The sequence below is a fragment of the Mycteria americana genome, chromosome 1 (genome assembly GCF_035582795.1).
Source record: "Mycteria americana isolate JAX WOST 10 ecotype Jacksonville Zoo and Gardens chromosome 1, USCA_MyAme_1.0, whole genome shotgun sequence".
Classification (NCBI taxonomy): domain Eukaryota; kingdom Metazoa; phylum Chordata; class Aves; order Ciconiiformes; family Ciconiidae; genus Mycteria; species Mycteria americana.
In genome coordinates this window covers 222,007,316-222,029,726 of record NC_134365.1, presented here as the reverse complement: position 1 = coordinate 222,029,726, position 22,411 = coordinate 222,007,316, and the positions used below count along the sequence as shown (strand labels likewise).

Sequence of the window (22,411 nt, the reverse complement as noted above, 5' to 3'; positions counted from 1 at the left end):
GCGTATTTCACGTCTGCCGCGGCCCCACCCCGCCACAGCTGTATTTCGGCGACGATGGCTTTGGCGGGCCAGAGCTGCAGGATCACTTAATCAGATCACCGCAAAAGGGCTGCACAAATGGGAGCTGATCCCTGGGCTCGGCAGCCTGCTCCGGCAGGTGAAACCTCCGCCACAATGCAGCCTCTTACTTCAGCGCAAGCTTTGTTGACTTTGTATGTTGCTGTATCGTAGATCCCGCCGTGTGAGCATGGGGTCTGTCTGCGTCCTGACACCTACTGTGTATATATATATATATACGGGTAGATGACACCTAGTGTGTATATATATATATATATATGGGTGGATGAAAGGGTCTTTAAAGAGCTTCACCGCTGTGGGAATCCACTGAAACGTGGAGACACACCAGGTGTTTTAGCTTGCAGAGATCTGGGCTTCCAGGTTGCTGTTACATCAAGACCTATATAAAATATCCGTTTGATACAATGCAATTGTCAACTGTTTTGTTTTCTTATTTCAATATTCATTTTTAGGGCAGTAAAAGAAGGGAAAAAAAAAACCCCAAACCCCACGGAAATACACGGGAGTTGAAGAGCTGGCAATTTACATGGCTGAGCCTTCAGACCTGCTATAGGCAGTGCAATGAAGTCTCAAAACCGTTTCTTACCGGTTTTTATACAGCTTTATAGCAACTCATTTAGAGTTAATACCAGCAGCCTGCTCAGGCAGCAATCGGTGCGTGCGTCCCGCTGCATTAACCCCTCCAGCACCGGCCTTTGCCCAAGGACCACGGCAGTCAGCGGATGCAGGAGAAGCACCGAGGTTGTTTCAAGTGTCACAGGTCGGTTACTTTAAAGCTGCTTTTTTTTTTTCTTTCCCTCCCTGACTAAAAGTCATTTTGTCCATTTCGTGAACTGATCAGCTGTCGTGTTGCATTTTATTGTGCTTGAGGACAAATATTATCGGTGTCAATAAAATCCCGTCATTACAAAGCAATCCTGGCCCTCAGGAGCAAGATGAGCAGAGATTGGGTTTGCAAGCAGCAAATTTCTATTACCCCACCCACGGAGGCATTCCTCCTGGAAAGCACAGGGCTGTTAAATAAGACGTTTATTGTGAAAATTGCCCCTTCCTGAGACTCGGGATAGCTCAGCGTGAGGCCGCCTGTGCCCCAGCATGGAGGTGACGTGTGTGCTGGAGTCCGGCGGTGGTTGAGCGGCACGAGCACGGGCTGGGTGACCGGTTGGGAGGAGGACAGCACTTTTTTAACTGGTATTTTATGCAGAGCCGGCGAAAAGAGCTACGGGCATGCGGTGAGCCCGGGGAACAGCCCTGCCGCAGCCCCCTCTCCCAGCCCAGCCGCTCCGACCGGGCTCTCTGTCCCTCTCACCGCAACCCAGCCGTTACCTATTCCAGAGGATCCCAAGAAAAGAAAGACCAGCGGGTGCTCCTCGTCGTACCAGCCATTTTCCTTCCTCCGAATAGCTGCATTTGAAGACACCGAAAACAAAAAGGGAGGGGGAAAGGCATATAAATCAATGACACAAAAGCAAGTATAATTATCACTAAGTATACACTATGTTTTACTGCTCTCTGCCCACTCCAAGTCCTCGCTGCCATTAGTGCTATCTAATTTGATTAGCCAGCCAAGGCCCCAGAGACACCTAATCAGGTTAGCATGGATTTGGAAAGCTGCCCAGAGCAGATTTCGGATAAAGTTTTCCAGGATGTGCACTCAGCGTTGCCAGGGAGACGGCGGGGAGGGGGGACGGGGATGGAGGGAGGGATGGACGGACGGACGGATGGATGGATGGATGGAGCGAGGGGAGGACGCGAGAGGCACGCCGCCTTGCCAGCTCGCAAGCCCAACCTTTCTGCAAAAAAGCAGGTTTGAAGGGGTTTTTGCATTATTTCTCGCATGCAGATGGGAAGAGGGAGGTGACTGAAGGTCACAAAAGCTCTGAACCGGCGCAAGTCTAGAAGGACTGGGGAAGGAGAGCCGGTTATCTGCGTGCCTGTCTGGACGGCGACGTCCAAGGGCATCCTGGTGGATACCCAGGGAAGATTTTACAACAGGCAAGGAGAGTTTGGAAACCGAAACACCCAATTAACCTCCCAAAGCCCTAGTCCTAACAGCACACCCTTCTTCAGGACAGACACGGCTCTGGGGACGAGAGCTGGCGATGCCTCCCACCCCGTGGTGCCCACAGCCACCCAAGGCGCGATTCAGCCCCACTGAGCAGCCTCAGACTCTGCGAGCACGATCACCAAACCCGCAACAGCACTGCACAAGGCTTATCTGGAAGATAAGGAACGGCTTTTGAGGTCAAGAGGATCAAACGTAGTCACCTGCGGGCTGGATCTGGCCCGTGGGGCACAAAATCGACCGCCCTGGTGCAGATCAAGGGTCCGTTGCTGCTTGGCGTTTTGGCTGAGTAAATAATTCTCAGCGTTTTAATATTAGATACCCCCTTGGTTGGACGGGACTCGATAGCTGGTGGTTGGTGGACACCGGGAGATGGACTAGGTGTTTCCTCTATCCGCTGCGGGCATCAGCTTGGTGCAGCGATGCTCCCCGGAGCGGCGTGCGAAGCAGCAGGCACAGGAGGAGGCTCAGGGACGAGTAAGTCCCCTCAGTGGGACCCCCCCTCCCGTATTCCGCTGACCCCCAGCTATCTTCAGCTCTGGGGATCTCCCGTGCCCGCCGTGGCGTGGCTCCTCCACGGTCTCACTGCCAAGTACCTGCCCAGCCTCCCCTGGAGTCCAAGCCAGCGCCACGAACCCTTGAGCAAAGCCCTTGCTGAGCACAGCCTATGGAAAACAGGCTCCCGGGGTATTTGCACCCTGAAACATTTTGAAGTGACCACCAGCAAATGTGGAACAGGGGTGCAGGCGGGCAGGGTGGCTAATCTGCCGCAGCGCAGGCAGTGGCTAAAGGGGGCAGGGAGAGGAGGAGGTATTTTGTGGGCTCCGTTCTGAATTTTGATCTGCAGGGGCTTCAGATCTCACCCAAAAAAATCTCTCCCGGATTTTGTAAGGGATGAACCAAGCTCTTGTTTCAGGATGTTCTCAAGGACGACACGTAAGGAAAGCATTGCTGGGGTTTGTCTCCCAGCTTGTCTTAAATGGGGGAGCAGGCGCTGCCCAAGGGCACGGCTCCCCTCCCGAGAGCAGAACAAGCCTTGACGGGGGACAGCAGCGCAGTTATCCCCGTGCCCAGACTGCTGACTCTGCCCCCGAACCAAACCCCAGCCCCAGGAAACCAAAATCATCCCAGCTTGCTCTGCTCCAGCAGCCCTCTGGGTGCAGCACCACGGGCTGCTTCCCACCGAGCGCCGGGGACGGACTGGGACCGAGCTGGAAGGGACCACGGCACACGAAACACTCCGGGACCACGGGACATGAAACACTCCGGGACCACAGCACATAAAACACTCCGGGACCACAGCTTGGACACAATTTGGCAAGGGGCTCTAGCAAAACGACGTGGTGCAAGGCTCCAGAGCAGAGCGCAGACCTCACCAGACCACAGCTTGTGCCCTGGGAGCCAACCACGGCGGCACTGCAATCCACCGAATTCCCAGCTCTTAGTTCGGATGGAGGGAGACAGACTCACATCTCGGCCTTCCTGATTTATCTGCATTATTTAAACACGGCCTGTATTACAGCTCTTAAAAAGATTTATTCTTCATACGGCTCGGTGCACATTGTAAAGCGTTTTGTGGTATTTTGTAAGGAATGACATAAACTAAAACCGTTATAAATGACGGGGAGGCTCCGCCGAACAAGGTCCCTGCAAGCGTGCTTTTCGAACGGCGCACGGCAGCTGCCAGATGTCAGCGAGACCGACGATGCGGCGCGTTATGTTCGATAGAAGTAGGGCACGAAATGGGCAAGATGCCCGAGAATGACAACTCTACGTTATTTTTAAGGTAGCAGAGGAAAATAGCAGCATCAGAGGTAGAATGAAGAACAGAGGGAAAGCACGCAGAGATCCGCGCTTTTAAAATAAAGCTCGTTAAACGCCGCGGCACAAGTGGCACCGCAAAGCTCTGCGGTCTCTGCCTTTCGGTGGCTTCCACAGCAAACACGGGAATAAAACCGCTTCTCCTCTCTTTGTGACCGCCATCGCCAAAACGCAGCCTGGGACCGAGCCTCCGTCCCTGTCCCTCAGCTGCCCGTGCCTCCCCGGAACGGGGCACTGGACGGCACCGCGGGGAGCTGGGGATTTGTTTTCTCCCCGGAGCTGGCAGGAGAGCATGACAGTAACCTTTATAAATGGGGAAATCTGAATTTGACCTGAGAACGAAAGAAAGAAAGGCTGACCACTAAACCCTCTGCTTGGTGGGGGAAACAAAAGCTCCCTAAGAAAAGGCATCCGAGCCGTGGCACGCGAAGACGTCTTCCTGCAGGAACGGGGAAAGCAAACTGACAAGGGAAATATTTAATAAATATTTCCATTCCGCATGTGAAAAAGATTTGCACGTAAAACCATTTAACAAATATGTCCATTTTGCACGTCAAATGAAGCTGAACGTCACAGCCGACAGCCTGACGGTGCCACGCTGGCTCTGCCAGCAGCAGCCACGGTGGGAAGATGTTAAATAACAGCAGCTCAGGTGAAATATTCCAGCAGCTGGATCGTACAGCCGCGGCGTGAATCTGCCACGAAGCTCTCGGAGTTGCTCCTGTTGCTGAGAAGACCTGCATGCAGCCGAGCTCCTCCGAGCCCCTGCCTGTGTTTGAGGAGACCCAGGTAGGGTGGAAGCCTGATCTGGTGAGGATGAGGAATACAAGTACGAAGCCTCAAGTGAGCCTGAGAACGGCAAGAAAAAAAAATCAATCTGCTGAGGTTAACAACGAGAGGTTTGAGGATTGACTTGACCACAGGCATTAAGTAGCTCCACAAGAAAGCACACAACTCACTCATCTCGCAGACAAAATTAACACGCTCCAGGGGCCGGGTGAATTCAAGCTAGAAATAAGGCAGGACGTTTTCTAATAATGAGGGTAATTAACCATTGCAGCGACTTACAAAGAGGAGTGTGACCGAATCCCGAATCCCTGCGGACTTGCAGGGAAAGATGAGGGGTCTTCCTCAGAGACCTCAAAGATGAGGAGCCTTCCTACCACCTGAGCTGGTGGTAGCTCAGCCAGGAGATGAAGGCTTGCATCGCTGCGCTACGCGAAGTAGCCCAAACAGCCGAAAAAGCCCAATTTAACCTTAAAATCCAGGGGCGCATCCACCCAGCGCAAGGGGCCCGAGCGCAGGGATTGCGAAGCTAGTGGGAGCTCGAGCCCCAGCGCCACGAGGTTTTGCCATTTAATGCCTGGACGCCATCGAGATGCATTACCCCGTGCCTTCGCCACGCTAATGAGTCCTGACTCCTGTCAAGGCTTAATTAGCTCGGGCGTAGAGCCAGGCTGCAGGACCGGCCTGCGTCCGGCTCTGTCTCACCCTGCCCGGGTGTCTCCGCTCGGCCCCACGGACCAGCTCAGGTTGCCGTTGGCGGTGCAGCTTTGTTCTCTCGGAAATCGGGGGCAAAGCTCGGCGGGTATCCAGTCCTGTCCTCCAGCCGCTCACCGGCCACGTCACCCCCACGGAACAGCCACCGCAGGAGGAGGAAGAGGAGAACGCGGCTGCGCCGTTGACACGGAGGTGCAAGGAGGGTCTGTGCGAGCCCAGGCGTGCTGCAGCCGTCCCAGCCCCTGCACATCTCCGAGGGCATCCCACCGCGTGTCCTGCCCGGTGGTGCACGTGCTCCTTCCCTGCCCTTTATCGCAGCAAACGTGAGGTCAAATACCCGGGGTGGATATATTTTTAAAAAATTGATGGGGAATAACATGACCGCCGACAATTTCTGCAGCTATCTCAGCTAAGATAATAAAGGTAATAAACTTTTGCTTCGGGGCACGGAGTGACCACTTGCAGAGGTCAGCACGTTCAACGGTCCGAAGGCAGCGAGGTTAAGTGCGGTCTTTTTTCACTCCCCTCTGCAGCAGGATACCAGACTTTATGGGTAAACGCTCGTCTCGCTCGTAGCAACTCCGGGGATATAAACCACCCCATAAAAAACTACCATAAAGTTAGTGCTTGTGGTTCGGTGGGAGATCCCGGCTGGCAGGTTGTTGATCGCCGTTAATTAGTGGGTTAGCTCGATCGACAGAGTGATGAGGCGCAAAACCTTTTCTATAAGCAGCTTTAAAAGGATGAGATATCCTAGCAGCCTCGCCTCAGTGCTCTTGAGGTTTGGAAAATCTGAAAAATTCTGGGTGTCACCAGAGAGGGGCCACCGCACCCCCAGGTCTTGCAGCCACGGCTGTAGGCAGCTCTCCTAGGCCGGCCGCTGCACGGGTCAGCTTCGGCAAGAGGAACAAAGATGCCATCCTAGGACAGCGCAGGACATCAGCGCCGGGTCGAAGGATGAAAACCACGGCTCGGAAAGCCCGCAGGAGCGCTCCTCTCCTTGGGGTCTGTACCCACAAAGCAGCCGCTGGCCACGTTGACCACGCTGATAGCCACGCAAGAAATCCGTGCTATGCCTCCTGGAAAGCTGTCCCCTTCCTCCTGTAACTTTGGGGATGGCAGAAAGAAATAAATAAAAGGAGGTAGGTCACACTGCTTTACCGAAATTTCATTAAGACATTCAGACCCAATGTCCAAGCAAAGAGGCTGATGATGACGCCTGGGCCTTCTTCTTTGGAGCCATTTCCAGTGTCGCTGCAGTGCTCTCACTTTATTTTGTACATCTGTAACAGCGTAACTGTAGCGCGGTGTCTCTGAGAGGCCCTTCAGCCTGCTATTGAACTGATAAATTCACTGTATTACTTTACACAAATCAATACCCTAGCAGTTATCAGGGGTTGATGTGACCAAAATTGGTTTCAGCCAATTTGTGAGTGTAATAAATGTCCATTTATCAAATCAATTCATTCAGCGGTGCTTCTCAGACCGCCCGGGCTCAGGGTACCACGGGGTGATGTCTCCAGGTCCATACCCACCGTGGGATCGCTCTCCGCCGTCCAGGCTCCGCAGCTACGGTCCGGGCTCTGCCGCATCCCCGACGAAGGCGCTGGCGGGCGCAGGACCGCTCGTCCGGCCCCACTGTCGGTGGCTCTGGGATGTGGAAGAAGATGAACCTCAAACCAGACCAAAGCTGTTTCCTCGCAAAGACTGACCTGACCTGCAGGCAACCTGCCTCGCCATAACGAGCGCTACGCACTCTGAAATACCGAACTTGTAAAGGATCCTATCTTGTCCAAAATAAAACCAATTTCCTTCGGACGGGGGCAGGATGACATTCCTGCTCACCCGTTTTCCTTCAGCTTTGAAACACCAATTGATTTTCAATATTACAGCTGCTCGGCGTGTTCAAAATTTGCAATTTTATAATGAAAAGGTAGATTTTCTGCACTACCCTTTCTTCAAAATCTCTACGCTAGAAAATAAACAACGCTTTTCCTTCCTCCCTCTTTGTTCAACTTCTGGATGAGTCGTAACAGACTGCTTCAACCCAAAAGGTTTAGAAAATCAGCACTGGGAAGCGGTGGTTTTAAACCCCCTGCCTCTAAGTGACCACGGCCTGGCGAACGCTATGTGTCTGTATAGAAGAGTGTTCTTTCTCTGGCGTGATATTTAGGATACGAGATCACAAAACAATAAAAAAAGCCCCGTACTTTCAAAAAATGCCCTCCTTTGGTTTATAACCTCAGACCGGAGGTGCTTTCTGTTGATCCCCCAGAAGCATGCGCTGCTTCACCCTGGTGCCTCCGCATCTTCAAGTGAAAAGGCAAATGAGACCTAACCGGACCCAGGGCATGATTATTTCTGAAAGTGCCCTGGAGACACAATCGCAAGCCTTCGAGCTGTTCATTTGCACGAACCGGTTGTAGCACCCATGTTCCTGGGAGCGTAGGAACGACCTGCCTGTTTCTTTCGGACATGTTAGGAGATGGAATATTTAATTTGGATTTTGTTAAAATGAAACAAACAGCTACGCCTGCACAGGGGAGAGCGTCATTCAGTCACGGCCAAGCTGCCTCCCACCATCGCCGTCCCTAGCCAGAGCACCGGGAGGAATCCTGCACCCTCGGAGATGCCCTGTTCTGACGGGTTAATCACCATCCACCTTCCCGCTGTCCTGCCGTCGCCCGTCCTGCTTCCCGTAGCAGAAAAGAGAGCAGCAGGGCTCGGATATACCCCGTGGAAATGACAGGGAAGGGCTTCTTCCCTCTGCGGTAGAGACGTCAGGCTGCTGGTGCCGCGACTGCGGCAAGCTCTGTGCAAGCATCCCGGCAGCCGCAGCCCCCGTGCATCCCCACCACCCCGGACCTGCGCGGCAAACCCCAGAGCGCACATTCCCTTTGTATTCTCGGCTGAGCCTCTCTGGAGACTGTTTGGATCATGCACCGAGTGACGGATTAAATCAGATTATTCAATTAAGGCAGCAGTTATAAATTAAACATATCAGCTAGGCTTGGTAAATCTCGAGACGTGGTGTGCGGCAAGTCTCCCAGCCAACAAACTCGCATCGGCGAGTGCAAAAGAGGAGGCACGTGGAGTCCGCAAAGTGGCAGCAAAACCAGCTGGGAATAAAATAAATAACAAAAATAGACAGGAAGTGCTTGCAAGAACAAGTCATGTCTCTAAATTCACCCTTCCTGAGAGAAAACGACAAAAATGGGGCAGAAGGGAGGAGGGGGAGGAGGGGACGGAGACTCTCCTGCTACCTTGTGGTCTGATATCCCGAGGCTGCGGGGGTATCAAGCGCATTCCCTATAATTCAATAAGAGGAACCTCCATAAAGGCAGCCACTTTAATGTGCAGAAACACCACCTGTGTCAGGAACAGGCACTACCCATTAATCACAGCTTCCCAATTAGCCCGTCCTGCTGCCCCCAGGCACAGCCGCTCTCCAAACACAGAGGGGGTCTGTTGTGTTCGCAGGGGGAGAGCCGGCTCTTTCCAGGGCTTCCAGATCACGCAGGACTCGTCTTTGTTAACTAGACCGCTATGGTTTTTGTATTTACGACAGCACGCTGCTCGCAGTTCTGCCCTGACCTCAGCCCGGTCCTACCTCGCTGTCCCGTTTTCAGGCACTAAACTGGGGTGCACGGGTGGTTCAAGGAATTATTGACAGGATCCAGAGGCTTTCAGGCTTTGGACTGGCAAACCGAGCCCAGCCCAGCTTGCTGGAGCCTTGATTTCCTTACAGTCTTTTAGTGCCTAGCATGAAATAAACTGGTCCTGAGTTTTGAGAGGCCGCCCCAAGCTGTACCCACTTGGGATGCCAAGGAAAAGCACCTCGCACAAACGACTGGGACCCCTGTCCTGGTTTCAGCTGGGATAGAGGTAATTTTCTTGATAGTAGCCAGTATGGGGCTATGGTTTGGATTTGTGCTGAAAACACTGTCGATAACACGCGGATGCTGTAGTTGTTGCTAAGTACTGCTTACACTGGTCACGCACTTTTCAGCTCCCCGTGCTCTGCCAGGCGCTCGGGAAGCTGGGAGGGGGCACAGCCAGGACAGTTGGTCCAAACTGCCCAAAGGGCTATTCCATACCATATGGCGTCATGCTCAGTATAGAAAGCTGGGGAAGAAGAAAGTAGAAGGAAAGAGGGGACATTGGGAGTGATGGCGTTTGTCTTCCCAAGTCACCGTTACCCCTGATGGAGCCCTGCTTTCCTGGAGATGGCTGAACCCCTGCCTGCCCAAGGGAAGGAGGGAATGAATTCCTCGCTTTGCTTTGCTTGCGTGCGGCTTTTGCGTTCCCTATTAAACTGTCTTTATCTCAACCCACGAGTGTTCTCACTTTTACCCTTCCGATTCTCTCCCCCATCCCAGTGGGGGGGAGTGAGCGAGCGGCTGCGTGGTGCTCAGTTGCCGGCTGGGGCTAAACCACGACAACCCCTCTTTTCCTTCCCCTGCGGGTGCTCTGGTCAGGGCCGTGGGCTCCGTTAGGTGCAACGCGCCCTGGCCGGCGCCTCCGGTGAGAGGCAAAGCGCAGCGCTCCTCGGGAGGGAAAGCGAGTGGCTCGGAGCTCGGGGAGCCGCAGCCCCAGGCTCTCCGCAGGGCCAGGCTGATGCCCCAGGCTCAGGCTTTGCAGGGTGCTGCTGCCGGAGCCGCGGTGGTATAAGCAAAGCAAGGTTTGAGCGAGAGATAATAGCATTTACTAGGCTAACCGATACAGTCAGATATCATCCCCCTCTGCTCCGCAGATGCCCAACACCCTTTCGTTTCAAAGCGCCTAACTGATTAACATAACGAAGTTATGCTCGGAGCAACTGTCTGTGCTCATCTGAAATTCTGTTTCGGCCCGCGTGCCTAAAAGCTGATCTGGTTTTTTCCCCAACTCCATCCTCTGGTCTGATATAAGCCGTTACCTTTTCCTCCAAACCTCGCTGCACTTGTACGGTTCCGTCACAGCCACAAGAGGCCAGACTCCTCATTTATTCCCTGTCTTTATTTAAATTTTTTTTAAACAGTGAAAACTTAGAAGTGGAAGTGCAGGAAAAACACCTGAAGAAAAAGGCACCAGCGCCCTAATTTGGGGGTGAGGGCCGAGGGGCTTCAGCAGACCCAGACAAGGAAACACCAGCTAACGAAACACTCCGGGCTCACCCTATTTGCAACGGACTCAGACAGAAGCCACCACGTGTCGTACCTGATCTATAGCACAGACAACGCAGGCAGAAAGCAACGGAAGCAGACTCGTAAAGGCAACGTGCTTTAAAGCGCAGCCTCTGAAGGAGGTGCCTCGTGCGGCGTTCCTCTCTCGGCAGTGGATATAGCAAGAAGATGGTGTCCCCTTGTATCTGTAAGGGCTCACGGATACGGCAGGGAACGTCGCAGGGACGTGCTGCTGCAAAAGGTTTTGCTTTAATGTTATCTGCGGTATTTACTGGCAACACCTCCAGAAAGGTGGAGATGGAAGGAGCTCAGGAGGGAAATAACCCCTCCGTTAGCTATCACCCACCCCATCCTCCCCCAAAGCCTGGGGATCTTATGACTGACCGCCACCAAACACACCCCGAGAGCTCAGGATCGCAACCCGCGCTGACCAAAACGGGGCCAGGCTCTGAACTCCAGCTGAAATCAGTCTGTTAGGAGGCAAGAAGAGCTCTGTGCCATAAACTGCAGCTGCTTCGGCTGAGCAAGCGTTTCCTCAGCAGCAAACGCTTCGTTTGACGCAAGAACTAGAGGGCACCAGGCGAAACTATGGGGAGGCAGATTTAAAATGAGTAAAAGGGTCTATTTCTTCACTAGCTATGCAACTCCCCGCCAAAGGACGCTGCAGAGGCCAGACGTTTACGGGAGATCCAAGGGAAACTTGGACAAATTCATGGAAGAAAAATGTCTCGAGGGCTGCTGCACACAAAGCTGTAACTTCTGGTTCGGGGTATTCCTGACTTGCAAATCGATAGACATCGGGAGAGAAGAGTGGGGAAATACCACGCTGTATGTGCCTTGCTAAAGCTCCCTGGTACCAGTGACAGGACGCTGGCCTTGATCTGACGTAGCACGCAGGGCCAGGGAAGTGTGGCTGAAGTATGTGCCTGTATTTTATGTGGAATGAAGCCCCAAATCTGTAAGGGACAGAGAAAAATTCCCCAAAGGAGCCCGTGCGTGAGGGGCTTCTGTACGTAAAGCTGTACAGAACTGCTCGTGAATTATTCATGAGCGATAGTCTTAAGACAAACGGTCTTGTAAAAAGATAGCTCGATGTTCAAGTGTCGTCGGGTTCAGCCACGGCGTTTAGCTGAGGGCTGCCTGCGTGCTCAAAGGTCCGCAGTGGGCACCTCGGTGGCCAGCTCTGACCTTCGAGCCACTACGCTTAGTCCGGGGAGAAATCCTCCTGAATGCAAGGGCTTGCGGGCACCTCACTCCGGTGCCTGGGAAGAAAGCATCTGACGGTCCGCTCTGCTGCTGCACCTGAAACAGCCCCTCTTGTGATGAAGAGCAAGTGAAACAGCCTCTTTTGTGATGAAGAGCAAATGTTCTCTCTCACAGCCAACAAATACCTGCTGGATCGCACCGTGAGTCCCCCACCAACCTCGGTGACCTGCTCGGAGGCAGCCCCAGGTCAGGGCTTGAGGGAACAGCTCGCTTTCCCCGTGGAGCAGAAGATGCGGGAGGGCAGAGCGGGCGGCGGGCGAGGGGTCCTACCTGCTCCCACCGTCGCTATCGCGCTCTCCTGACCGATGATGTGCTCTTTTAGCCGTTGCTCCAGCGGAAACCTCCGGCGTTCCTCCACCTCCCTCCTGCGCTGCTCCTCCTGGAACTGTGGGAGGGAAGAAAACGTTGGGATCAGAGGCTTTTCGGAGCAACAACAGGGGCATCGCGTACGTACACGGAGTTTTTCCCCACCCCAGGACTGCACAGCCCTGCACGGAGAGCGGTCTGACACCCCGACGGACAGAGCGCTGCTCCCTGGCACTGGAAAGCAGCCGGGGCAGATGCAGCTCGGTAGCAGTCTGGAAGCACCAGCACGAGCCACGGCAAGAGGAAATTTCTGGATCTGCCGGGGATAGGGGCTGGGGTGAGCGGGAATGGAGAGAGGGGGCGAGCTGCCGCGCCGTGGGCAGCACTCGGGAACTGGCTTTGCAGCTGATGGGAAAACCAGAGGCTGCACTGCTTCTGTAACGCTGCCACAGAGGGAACGCTGACGCTGCTCCAGTTTCCTAATGAGCTCGTAACGCATTATGAGCTCGCTTATTTTGAAAAATAAGGCCTTGACTATTCTATTTGTTTTCCCACCTTCCACACAGCTCCTATTTAAAGACTCCAACAACATCCCGCAGGGACGGAAGAGCATCGCTGCGTCCTGTTGCGTACGCTGGGGAAGTCGGACAGCGTTGCTGTGCGGACAAAGCCACAGCAGCACGCAGGGCGGCACTGGAAAAAGCTCTTTACTCGGGACATTTGCTTTCTTCCACCTCCGGCTCACAAGGAAGCAGGGCCTTCGAGAGCCAGTGGTTTGTGTACTGCTTCCACCCAGATCATTTGCTGGAGCTGGAGGCTGAGACAGAGCAGTTGACAGAGACATCCGACACAAGCACATCGCCGAGATGCTCGGGGAGGGGATACAGGCAGCATCCCAAAGCGGGAGCAGGTCTCACGGTGCGGTGAACTTGTAGAGGAAAGAGGATGAATCCAGCCCCTGCTCAGCTTTAGAAAACGCTGCAAAACTTTCTGCTGAGCACCCTTCCCCATCACAAGCAGAGGCTGGCCATCTCCCCAGTGAAACCACTGCTCTGGAAACAAGCGTCCCACAGAGCCAGACTTAGCTCAGGACAGAACGTAAAGAGCCCAGAGGGTTTGCAGAGTGAGTAACTTAAGACACGTAACTGGCCCCAGCATCGAACCCGCCTTCCTGAAGGGGAAACACCTCTCACAAAACCAGAGAGCGGTCGCAGAAGCTGCAGCAGGGTCCTGCTGCCAGAGCCAGAGCGGATAAAACCCCCCAGCCAGGCTGCCCGTTTCCTGGGCTAGCACTGACTCTGACAGAAGTTAAAAAACAAAAATAAATAGCAAACAATCCGATTTTGGCCGGTGCCATCAGTCTCGCGTGTAACGGAGAGATGCCATCAGCCCTGATGCCTCATATGGAGCAATAACTTCCCTGCGGGTCCCAGCGGAACAGCACTGCGGGACAGACACCGTCGCGTCTGCGGCGATCTCCCCCCGGCTCTGCGTACACCACCAGGCTCAAAGCGCTGCTCGTGCCGTGTATCTGTGTCTTTCTCTATATCTGGACAAATCTTTTCTTCCTCCCTCCTCTTCTTGCCTTTCTTAAGGTGCAGAGAAGGCGATCTGTGTCGTCAGGATACCGAACGATTCGCGGGGGTTTACGGAGAGGTGGGAAGACGTGCACGATGAGCAGGAGGGGACGCTCCTCTTCTGCAACACCCTCTCCTCCCTCCTTGGAAAACCGACATTGTAAAAGTCCCTGGGCAGGAAGAACGTCCCTCTCATGGGTAAAAGACTGCACCAGTTACAGTGCTTTTCCCAAGCTGTCCCGCTACGGTTTTCTGCTCAGGATCTGTTCCGGAGAGAGCTGTCCTCCCACGTGCCATCTCCTGGAGCTGCAGTGCCGCCACCGCCTCGCAGCCGGGTCACGCTGCCGGCCCGGGGCACCCTCAGCGGCTGCCAGAACCCACACCGAGCAGGGGACACCGGGAGGAGAAAAATCCACCAAGAAAAACATATTTTAGATCAGTCTGTGATACAACCTGCGAAAAAAAGCCCCACCAGTCTTGGGTTTCACGCGAGACACAAGCTTCCACTCCTTTCTCTTCCGTTTCCCCCTCCATCCTCCTGCATCGCTACGCACCCAGCTTCTCCCACTCCTCCCCGCTATCCTGACACCAGGGGCAGCCGGCGCGGCACATCTGACCGGGGGCTTGCTCCCGCCAGACATTTCTGCCGGACATTTCGACCTCGTTTGCATTTGACTTCAGTCCTCAGCGTTGGCGGTGAGGAAAGCAGCAGCCGGAGGAAGCAACGCCCGATCCCGGTTTGCGGTGGGAAATGGTGTCAGCGGGGACTGTGTTCCTCAGCCTCCGACAAGCCATCCGCGGCTCTCCCGACGAAACTTTTAGGGCACATCGCTGGCACTTAAGCGGGTTACAGCGGCGTTACGCGCTCTGAAAGAAATGCAGGGAGCGGCACTCTGCTCTCGCGTCGAAGGCAGCCGAACTCCTGCGCTCACCTGGGCTACGAGGGTCTCCTGCCGCGATGCCAAAAGCACGGGAGATGTTAATTTTTAATAAGAGGTTCACTCTGCCCGTGCTTTGGCAGAGCTCACCTTGAGATAATAACAGCTGCCTGCCGGTCACTAAGATGGGCACGGCACTCGTGTTCACCGGCTTTTGTTATTCGTTATCCGGCATGGCATCCCTCCCAAGCAGGACCGCATTCACGGGAAAATACGCAGAGGGAAGAGGTTCAAAAGCACGGCACCGGCAGAACCAAACCTTTGCCGAAAACTTGCAGACATGGAGGGGGCGGTATCTTTTGCCTTACAGGGAAAGGAATTTAAAAGATTAAAGGAAAGCAGGATGATAAACTGCAGAAGACGTCAGGGACGTGAACTAAGCTGTGACAGCCTTTGGAGATCTGGAGAGCGGTTCTTCCGCAAACGCCGTCTCGAGGTAATTCTCGTGGGTTTGCGGAAAGCGTAAAATCAGCTTTCACTGCAAGGCTGCTCTGCCCCTGACGCTACATACAGGGTCGTGTGCGGCTCGACGAAGAGACGCTTTGCGAACAACCCAAAGAAGACATTTTTCTCATAAAATACGCTTAAAGCAACAACCCGGGGATGTTCTGGATGGAGAAAGCAGCCTACGCTTGAGCCACAGCTGGATGTTTGCTCTCTTTACAAGGCCCACCAAAGGCGATTCGATACGATGAAGGGGACAGGAGCTCCGGTTCAGGAGGTCCTCACACCACTGCTTGTCGGAAGAGAGCCTGGGGAAAGGGCAACCGCGTGCTCGTCCTGGCTGAAACGCTCCTTAAAAATCCCTTGGCAGGCACTGATGGAGGCAGGAGAGAGCACTGGATGGATCGGACTGGGCCCAGTACACCAGGGGAAAGAGGAGCTGGATGGCAAAGAAAGACTTGGGAGAGCTGGGAGCAGTCCCGGGGCTGCTTCCCTTCCAGTTCCATGCAGAAGACGCTCGCTTCAAGGGCTGCTCCCTTCCCCTCAGCCCTAGCTCCACGACAGCTTATTTAAATTTCACCAGGCTGCTTAGCAATGTGAACTAGCTCGAGAGTCCTGAACGCCAGGCAAGCGTGGCTTAGCACAGGGAAAGCACACGCGGAATTTTGGTTTTTTTAAAAGAATAAAGGAAATCAAAATAAATTAAAAATACATATGAAAACTCCTTGTTATTCTGTCACAAGGATATGTAAATAAAATCTATGGGATGTGCCCATCCAGTAATAGTTCTGCCAATTCATTCTCCAGCAGTGATTAAAATGAGCAATAAATTCTCAAAGACTCTCGGTGGAATGCAGATACTGGGGTGGATGCAACCCCGGGAGCACCATATGCCCCCCAGCTGAATATTCATCCCGAGCCGGCTTGACTGCCTTCTGTTTTATATACACGTACAATCATTTTCACCAGGAACATCTCCACAGATATATTTCCTTTCTCTCCTCCATCTATTAGTTAAGCATAAAAACCAACGCCGCTTTTCGAGCTGTTAGGGGCAGGTTTCCTTGCCAATGCGGGACTCCAGAGACCATTTACCCGGCAGATAATTCCCCCCCACCTCCTTCTCAGGAAGATTTCAAGTATTTTATTCTCAACTTTTCTTCCTTAAAACTTGCTTGGAGAGCTGTCCAAGCCACCCAGCAGCGCTTCGGGCTAAGGCGAGAAGCCGTCCGCTCCGCAGAGGAGCACCAGGGTCAGGGTTTCCTCTGCCGTGCCGGCGCGTGGAGAGCCAAGAGGAAGGAGCACCGTCTCCCTGCTTAGGACAGAGCTTTAGCGTTCGGGGCTGTGGTGTGAACTCCTGCTCGAGCAATGATTTTCTTCGGCGAGCACAGACAGCGCAGCAGTTTTGACTGCCCGGCAGGTTTAATTCACGGTAATATCTACTAAGGGCAGCCATTGAGACAGTTTTAATTACCTTCATCTTCCATTCGTAGGCAAGTTCTTAACCTCAGGTTTTCCAGCATGCAAGTTCAAATTGCAAACCTGTAGCCCAAACTCCGAGGTGCACAACGTCAGAGGACGAGTCTGCGACCGTGAGCAAACCTGAGCTCCTCGTGCCTCAGTTTTGCAACCTGGTGGCACTGGCACCCCCCGTCCCCGGGCAGCGGGGGGACCTTCCCGCCCTGGCTGACCGCAGATTCTTGGAGAGACGATGCTCAAGAGGCATCGCTCATCACTGCTGCGACGGCCTCGCCTACCGATGGATAATTAGTTGCTCCTACTTGAATAAGACGTCATACCCAGGAATTTTAAATCCTTGACACCAGGCTGCAGATCCCTCCTTGTCTAATAACCTGCTACTCTGCAAATCTACTTACTCCTGGAACCACTACGGCAAACGTGGTTCTTTTCCCTGTTTAAAATACCTTATAAGAGCGACTCACGAACGGGACACGGTGTGCTCCAGCCCACTCAAGGAGGCAGCGAGGCTGAAGGAAGGAGATGGGCATTTCACAACCAGACAGCAGAAATGGGTGTCTTTTGCCTTAGTCTGGTGCTCGTCAATGCATGGATCCCAGGCCCGCAGCTGGACTCTGGATTCTCAGACCTGGTTCTTTTACCAGGACTTTCAGAAAATCCAGTAAAAACAACCTTTACTGCTTTACTGCATTTTTGCCAGGGGGTTACACACCAGCGTGACTGCTCCTGGGCAGGTCACCGCCGAGGAAGAAATGTTAAAATGGAAGAGGAGGGCACACAGCCACGGACGCAGCTAAAACACTTCAGAAGTGGGTTTTTTTTTCCTTAGGCGTCATTAATTTATACAGACCTCTTTGGAAAAAGCATGGAGCTGGAGGTGTGCTAGGGCGCTCCTCCATTGCTCGCACCAGGTCTTCTTTAAAACTGTTCTTGTAGCGGGAAAGGGAACACAAAGTCACCTGAATCTCGGGCTCACCTTCGTCTCCGATGCTCTCAGAAGGCTCATGACCTCCCCTTCACGGGCATAATCCAGGGGCGTGTGTCCCATCTCGTTCTTCTGCAGGGGGTTGGCACCTGATGGCAGGAAGAAATTAATAAGATCGGGGGATCAGAGTTCAGTCTTGGGGCAGAATGAGCAGGAAGCACATCCCGTGCCTGCCGTCCCGTCCCTGTCCCCTCCTAACCTTTGCTCCAGAGGGTATCTGGATCAGAAGGGGACAATGTACAACCAGCGGTTACACGCACGGGTGTCCGGGGAACAAGAAAAGGAATTGTCACTGCTAACAATTGGCTTGGCAGGGAAGAGCTGCTGTGGGGGATGAGAGCACATGGTCACCAGAAGAAAATACCGCTTCACAAAAGCACCCGCTCCCCGTCCTGTGGGAGCCACATGGGACCATTACGGCTTCGATTGGACACGCTGCCCTTCCTCTCTGTTACTCCGAGCTGGAGCTGGAGATGGCTGTAGTCCGCTAAACAGCTGCCACCCTAAGCCACCGGAGCGGCTTCCGGGGGAAAATCACACCCTTCTTTAGAATTTAATTAAGAAAAAAAGAAAAAAAAAGGTCAACAAACCCCAAAGACTGAACTGGAGGGAGTCAGATGGAAACAAACCCTCACAGAAACAAACTCGCACGGAGAGAGCTCCCCGTCCCCTCTTCCCAGACACGCTGGATTGCGGAAGAACGTGCACAGTCAAACTGGTCCCAGTTGCAGCGATGGGAAGGACATAGAGGTGATCTTGGAGAGGGCAGCCCGAGATCAGGAGAGAGGGGTACTGGGGAATAGCCAGCCACGCAAGCAAGGTCTCACAGCATTAATCTCTGGCTCTCGGCATCTCAGGAGATCTCTCCAAGGCGGAGGGACTCAGCACTAATCTCGGGGCACTCTGTGACTCCACGACAGCTTGCTGTCACCAACCAGACACCCAGGGTTATCAGAATGAACCTCCAAATCGGCCTCAAACCCCTCAAGCTGGTGCGTGAGCTGAGCATCCCGCCGGTTTCCGAGCCACAGCGCTTATCGAGCCTGGAGAAGCGGCCCGGCGAGGGAAGAGCCCGTTATTCTGCTCGGTAGGTCTGGCCCATTCGCCTGTAAAACGGTGGGGACGGCGGTGACAAGCTGCTGGGAAGGGCGGGCTGACGGTGCCCGCGCCCGACTTGCGAAAAACCCGAGCCTGGGCGCTGCCACGGCATCCCCGGCTCTGCAAAGAGGCTCGGCAAACATCTTCCACCCCGCTGGAAACACGGGAGCGAACCAGGTACCTTGGCACACGCAAACCAGGCTGCAGCTTCTGCTTCGACAAGGCAGGGGAGCGCAGAGCACCAGGAGTGCTCAATAAAAGCGAGCAGCAATCATAATATATGAAAGAAGTGCGAGGACTCTGCGAGCGGGAGCCGGAGAGATTAGCCATTTCTAAGCATTGGCATCAGGGATCTATATTTGCTTACAGAATGAAAAATGTGCTCCATAAACATTCGACACAGAGTAATTTCTATTGCAAGCCTTGTCATTGCAAATAAAGAATATGATCGAGACAGGTGAGATTATATACTGCCGAGGCCGGCCACTCAATATCTTTTAAAGAGACAGTGCTCCCGCGGCCCCCCCCGCTGCCGAAACCCACCCCGGGTCTGCGCTCCTCCGGGCAGCGAGGAGGGGGGCAAGTTTTCTGGCTTCTCCAAATGATGACATCCTCGAGGCTAGGCCCGCTCTCATTTCAGATGAAGGTTGAGGGTTTGTTCGGCTTCTCCCTTCCCCTGGATCTATCAATAATGGCTATCCAATATTGGCCTAATCCCCCTGTTAATGGCTTTGACGACTTGACTAATTGCTGCAATAATTGATAGAACCCGACTCCTAGAACTGGTCGATTCCAACCTCGAGTACCGGCAGCAATAAAATATTACGCCGCAATAAATAACGGTGTCACTTTGCTTGCTAATAGAAGGTAAAAGTGGCGACCGGTTCGTCAGCGCCCTGGCCTGACCCCCTTCCCCATCCCCACCTCCTCCCCTGCCCTCTCCCACCCCGGCAGCTGGCTCGAGCGGCGGCGGAGGGGACGCCAACCTTTGGAGACTTAATAGAAGGCAATTTGTCACCTCCCACTAGCTGTCTGTAGCTGGAGATCGACACCTGGGCAACACCTCGGGCTGTGCGAGTCCGTCGCCTCCTCCCACACCTCCCTGCTCATATTAGGAGGCCCCGGCTTATAATATTTGATAAATAGCAGGCTGGTTCACTCCCAGCGCCCGCGCAGCGTCGCGTCGCTGGAGCAGCTGCATAAGGTCACTCATTGGGGAAATATGTTTCTGTCAGCGGTATCGAAAAAAGTTTAGTAGAGTGACAGGCCTCAATTTTTCAAATTTTATTAACTCCATCCTCTTAACAATTTGTCTTGAATTCCTTCAGATTCTGGATAACTGTCAATAGAGCTCGCGACACGGCGGGCGCCGGTACCCGGGCCCTCCGCTGCCGTCAGGGAGGAGGTGGGGATGGCAGGAGGAGGGGAGATGGCGGGGAGGTGCGGGAGGATGCCAGGGGCTCGCGGGCGATGCCAGGGGCTCGCAGGGCTCGCGCAGGGCTCGGAGGGGCCCAGCGATGCTCCCTGGGCAGCCCTGCATCCTCCGCAGCTCGGCAGCCCCGGGACCCTGCCCTGCTTGCTCTCCGTCCTCCGCCGCAGCCTGTCCTGGCAGGGCAGAGGAGTGGAGATCCGGCTCGGGGCACGTAGGCAAATACGTGCCTGCTGAAGCAAGAACCAGTCCCATAGCTCAGACAGAGCGAGCAGGGCTCACAGCGGCACCAGCTGGCCCATACGGACACGCAGAGAGCTACGTTTCTGCAAAGACTGGACACGGAGCGGTTTGGGAAAGCCCTGGGCACTGAGACAAGGAAAGGAGGAAGCGTGAGGACCTCATTTCATGGCACATCGTTTCAGATGCTGTGAAAGCTCCTGCATGGACTGCTGCTCCTGGGCATCCCCAGAGGTAACCTCCAGCTGAGTGTTCGGGTCCGAGCTTCGCTTCTGCAGACGGCTCAACAGGACAGAGGGACACAGAGGACGCAGCTGCTATGGACCAGCACCAGATGGTCTCCGTCCTGCTGCCGCTCCGAAGGTCCTGTCTGCAAAGAAGCCGGACAGAAGCGGTGACCTGGATGGTAGACAAGACGCCAAAATGTTCGACGTCGTGTTGTCTTCCTTCGCTTGGGTCCTGAAGATATGATACGGTGACAGTGGCAACCAAGCGCTTGGGCGAGTCTCCGGTGCAGAAGACAGCACAGCTTCAGTCAAGAAAGCCACCGAAAGCCACTCTCCCCAGTATAAAGCCACCTCCAGTCTCCCAGCAGCAGAGATGCTAACTTCTTACACCAGGTTGTCGACCAGGGACTGATCTTGCAAACTTCTCTTTACAGCAGTTGTCTAGTCATCAGGAAGTCATTTCAGCAAGGGTTCCTCGAGGTCCCTCCACTCGTTCAGGTCCTCACCAGACCCTTCCTGGTGAGGAGGGCTGCAGAGCCTACGCTGACACGTCGGCATGGACCGAGCCCTGGCCACAGCGCAAACCCAGGCTCAGCCCCAGCTCTGAGCCTCTCCCGAGTGGAAGGGGACAGGTAGAGGCAGGGCGCGGACACGGCAGCCAGCCAGCCGGCGGCTGGGATGGACAGTATTCAGGTCATGGACCTCCGGGGCACTTATCCCTGCTCTTCACGGCACGGTGCAGGCTTCATCGCCCTGTCCCGCACCGAGGAGAACCCCAAGATCTTTCAGCAGGCTCCCTGAGCACCCCTTCTGCCAAAACCACCGCCTTGGACGCATCACAGCCCCGCTTGCCCACCCCGTGCTCCAGCACGCCGGAGGGGATTCGGGGAGCACCCCTCTCCCTGCAGCAGCCCCAATCCACAGTTTCCCCTGGGAGGAATAAAGAAATAAAGTAATTCTTCTGGCGAAGCAGACTAAATCCCAGAAAGAAGAGCCGGGAAATCCCCAAGCCCACAGTGGGTATGCTGCTGAGGATGCTGGAGGTGGGCACAGAGAGCGGCTGTCAGCCTGAGCCGGGGAAGCTCCGAGCGGCAGACAAGCACCGGGACGAACCGCACAACTCCGGTGCTCTGAACGCAATCTGCCCCTGCAGTTACACCTCTCCGTGGCCCTGTTCAAACATCCCATAGTCTGGGATTCACCGGGAGGAAGCAGCCCCTACTACCTGCTGGGGATTACACGATGTCATCAGCCATCAGCTTTGACAAGGAATGACATTATTATTGCTCCACATGGCTAGTTAAAGTAATATAAAAAGACTTCTGTCCTCCTGAGTCTTCGGTGATTGAATTAGCATGATCACCCCTTTTTCCAGTAACGTAAACCTGTTTTTAAATCAATAAGACACGTATTTCGCAAGCAGCTTTTAACACACGACATTAAAAGGAAAGTAGCCACCCCAGCCAGTGATCCTACCACCCTTTCCCTGCCCGATGTTTCCGTAAATACAAGAGACACATCCCAGGGCACGGCTCCCCTCGCTGGGCAATGACTTCGGCTCTTGCTGAGGACCTGCCCCTGCTCCTACGTCGAACGAATCTTCCCGAGCGCTTGAATTTCAACGTGAACAGACGCTCCCCTGGGAATACCCTCAAATCTCGTCACGGGAAGAGCCAGAGCACACTTTTCAAAGGTAGCGGGTGGAAGTAGAAGGCCTTGTATACGGACGCACGTCCACGCGTGCAGTCCCTCTTTGAGGGGACTACAAATATAGCTGAGAAGGTACCTGCAGA

At 54.2% G+C, this 22,411-nt stretch overlaps 1 protein-coding gene across 3 annotated transcripts in view; it reads right to left on the bottom strand.

Annotated features, from left to right (window-relative positions):
- The window catches only part of CLPB (ClpB family mitochondrial disaggregase), a 93,222-nt gene that overhangs the window by 17,274 nt on the left and 53,537 nt on the right, over nt 1–22,411 (bottom strand). For 2 of the 3 annotated variants that reach the window (XM_075491382.1, XM_075491379.1), the window contains 3 exons: nt 17,616–17,713; nt 12,166–12,280; nt 1,405–1,482 (listed from right to left, as the gene is read on the bottom strand). In XM_075491382.1, coding sequence (XP_075347497.1) covers nt 1,405–1,482; nt 12,166–12,280; nt 17,616–17,713 — 291 coding nt within the window. The remainder of the gene's footprint in view (nt 1–1,404; nt 1,483–12,165; nt 12,281–17,615; nt 17,714–22,411) is intronic. The other variant, XM_075491381.1, reaches the window with a different exon arrangement.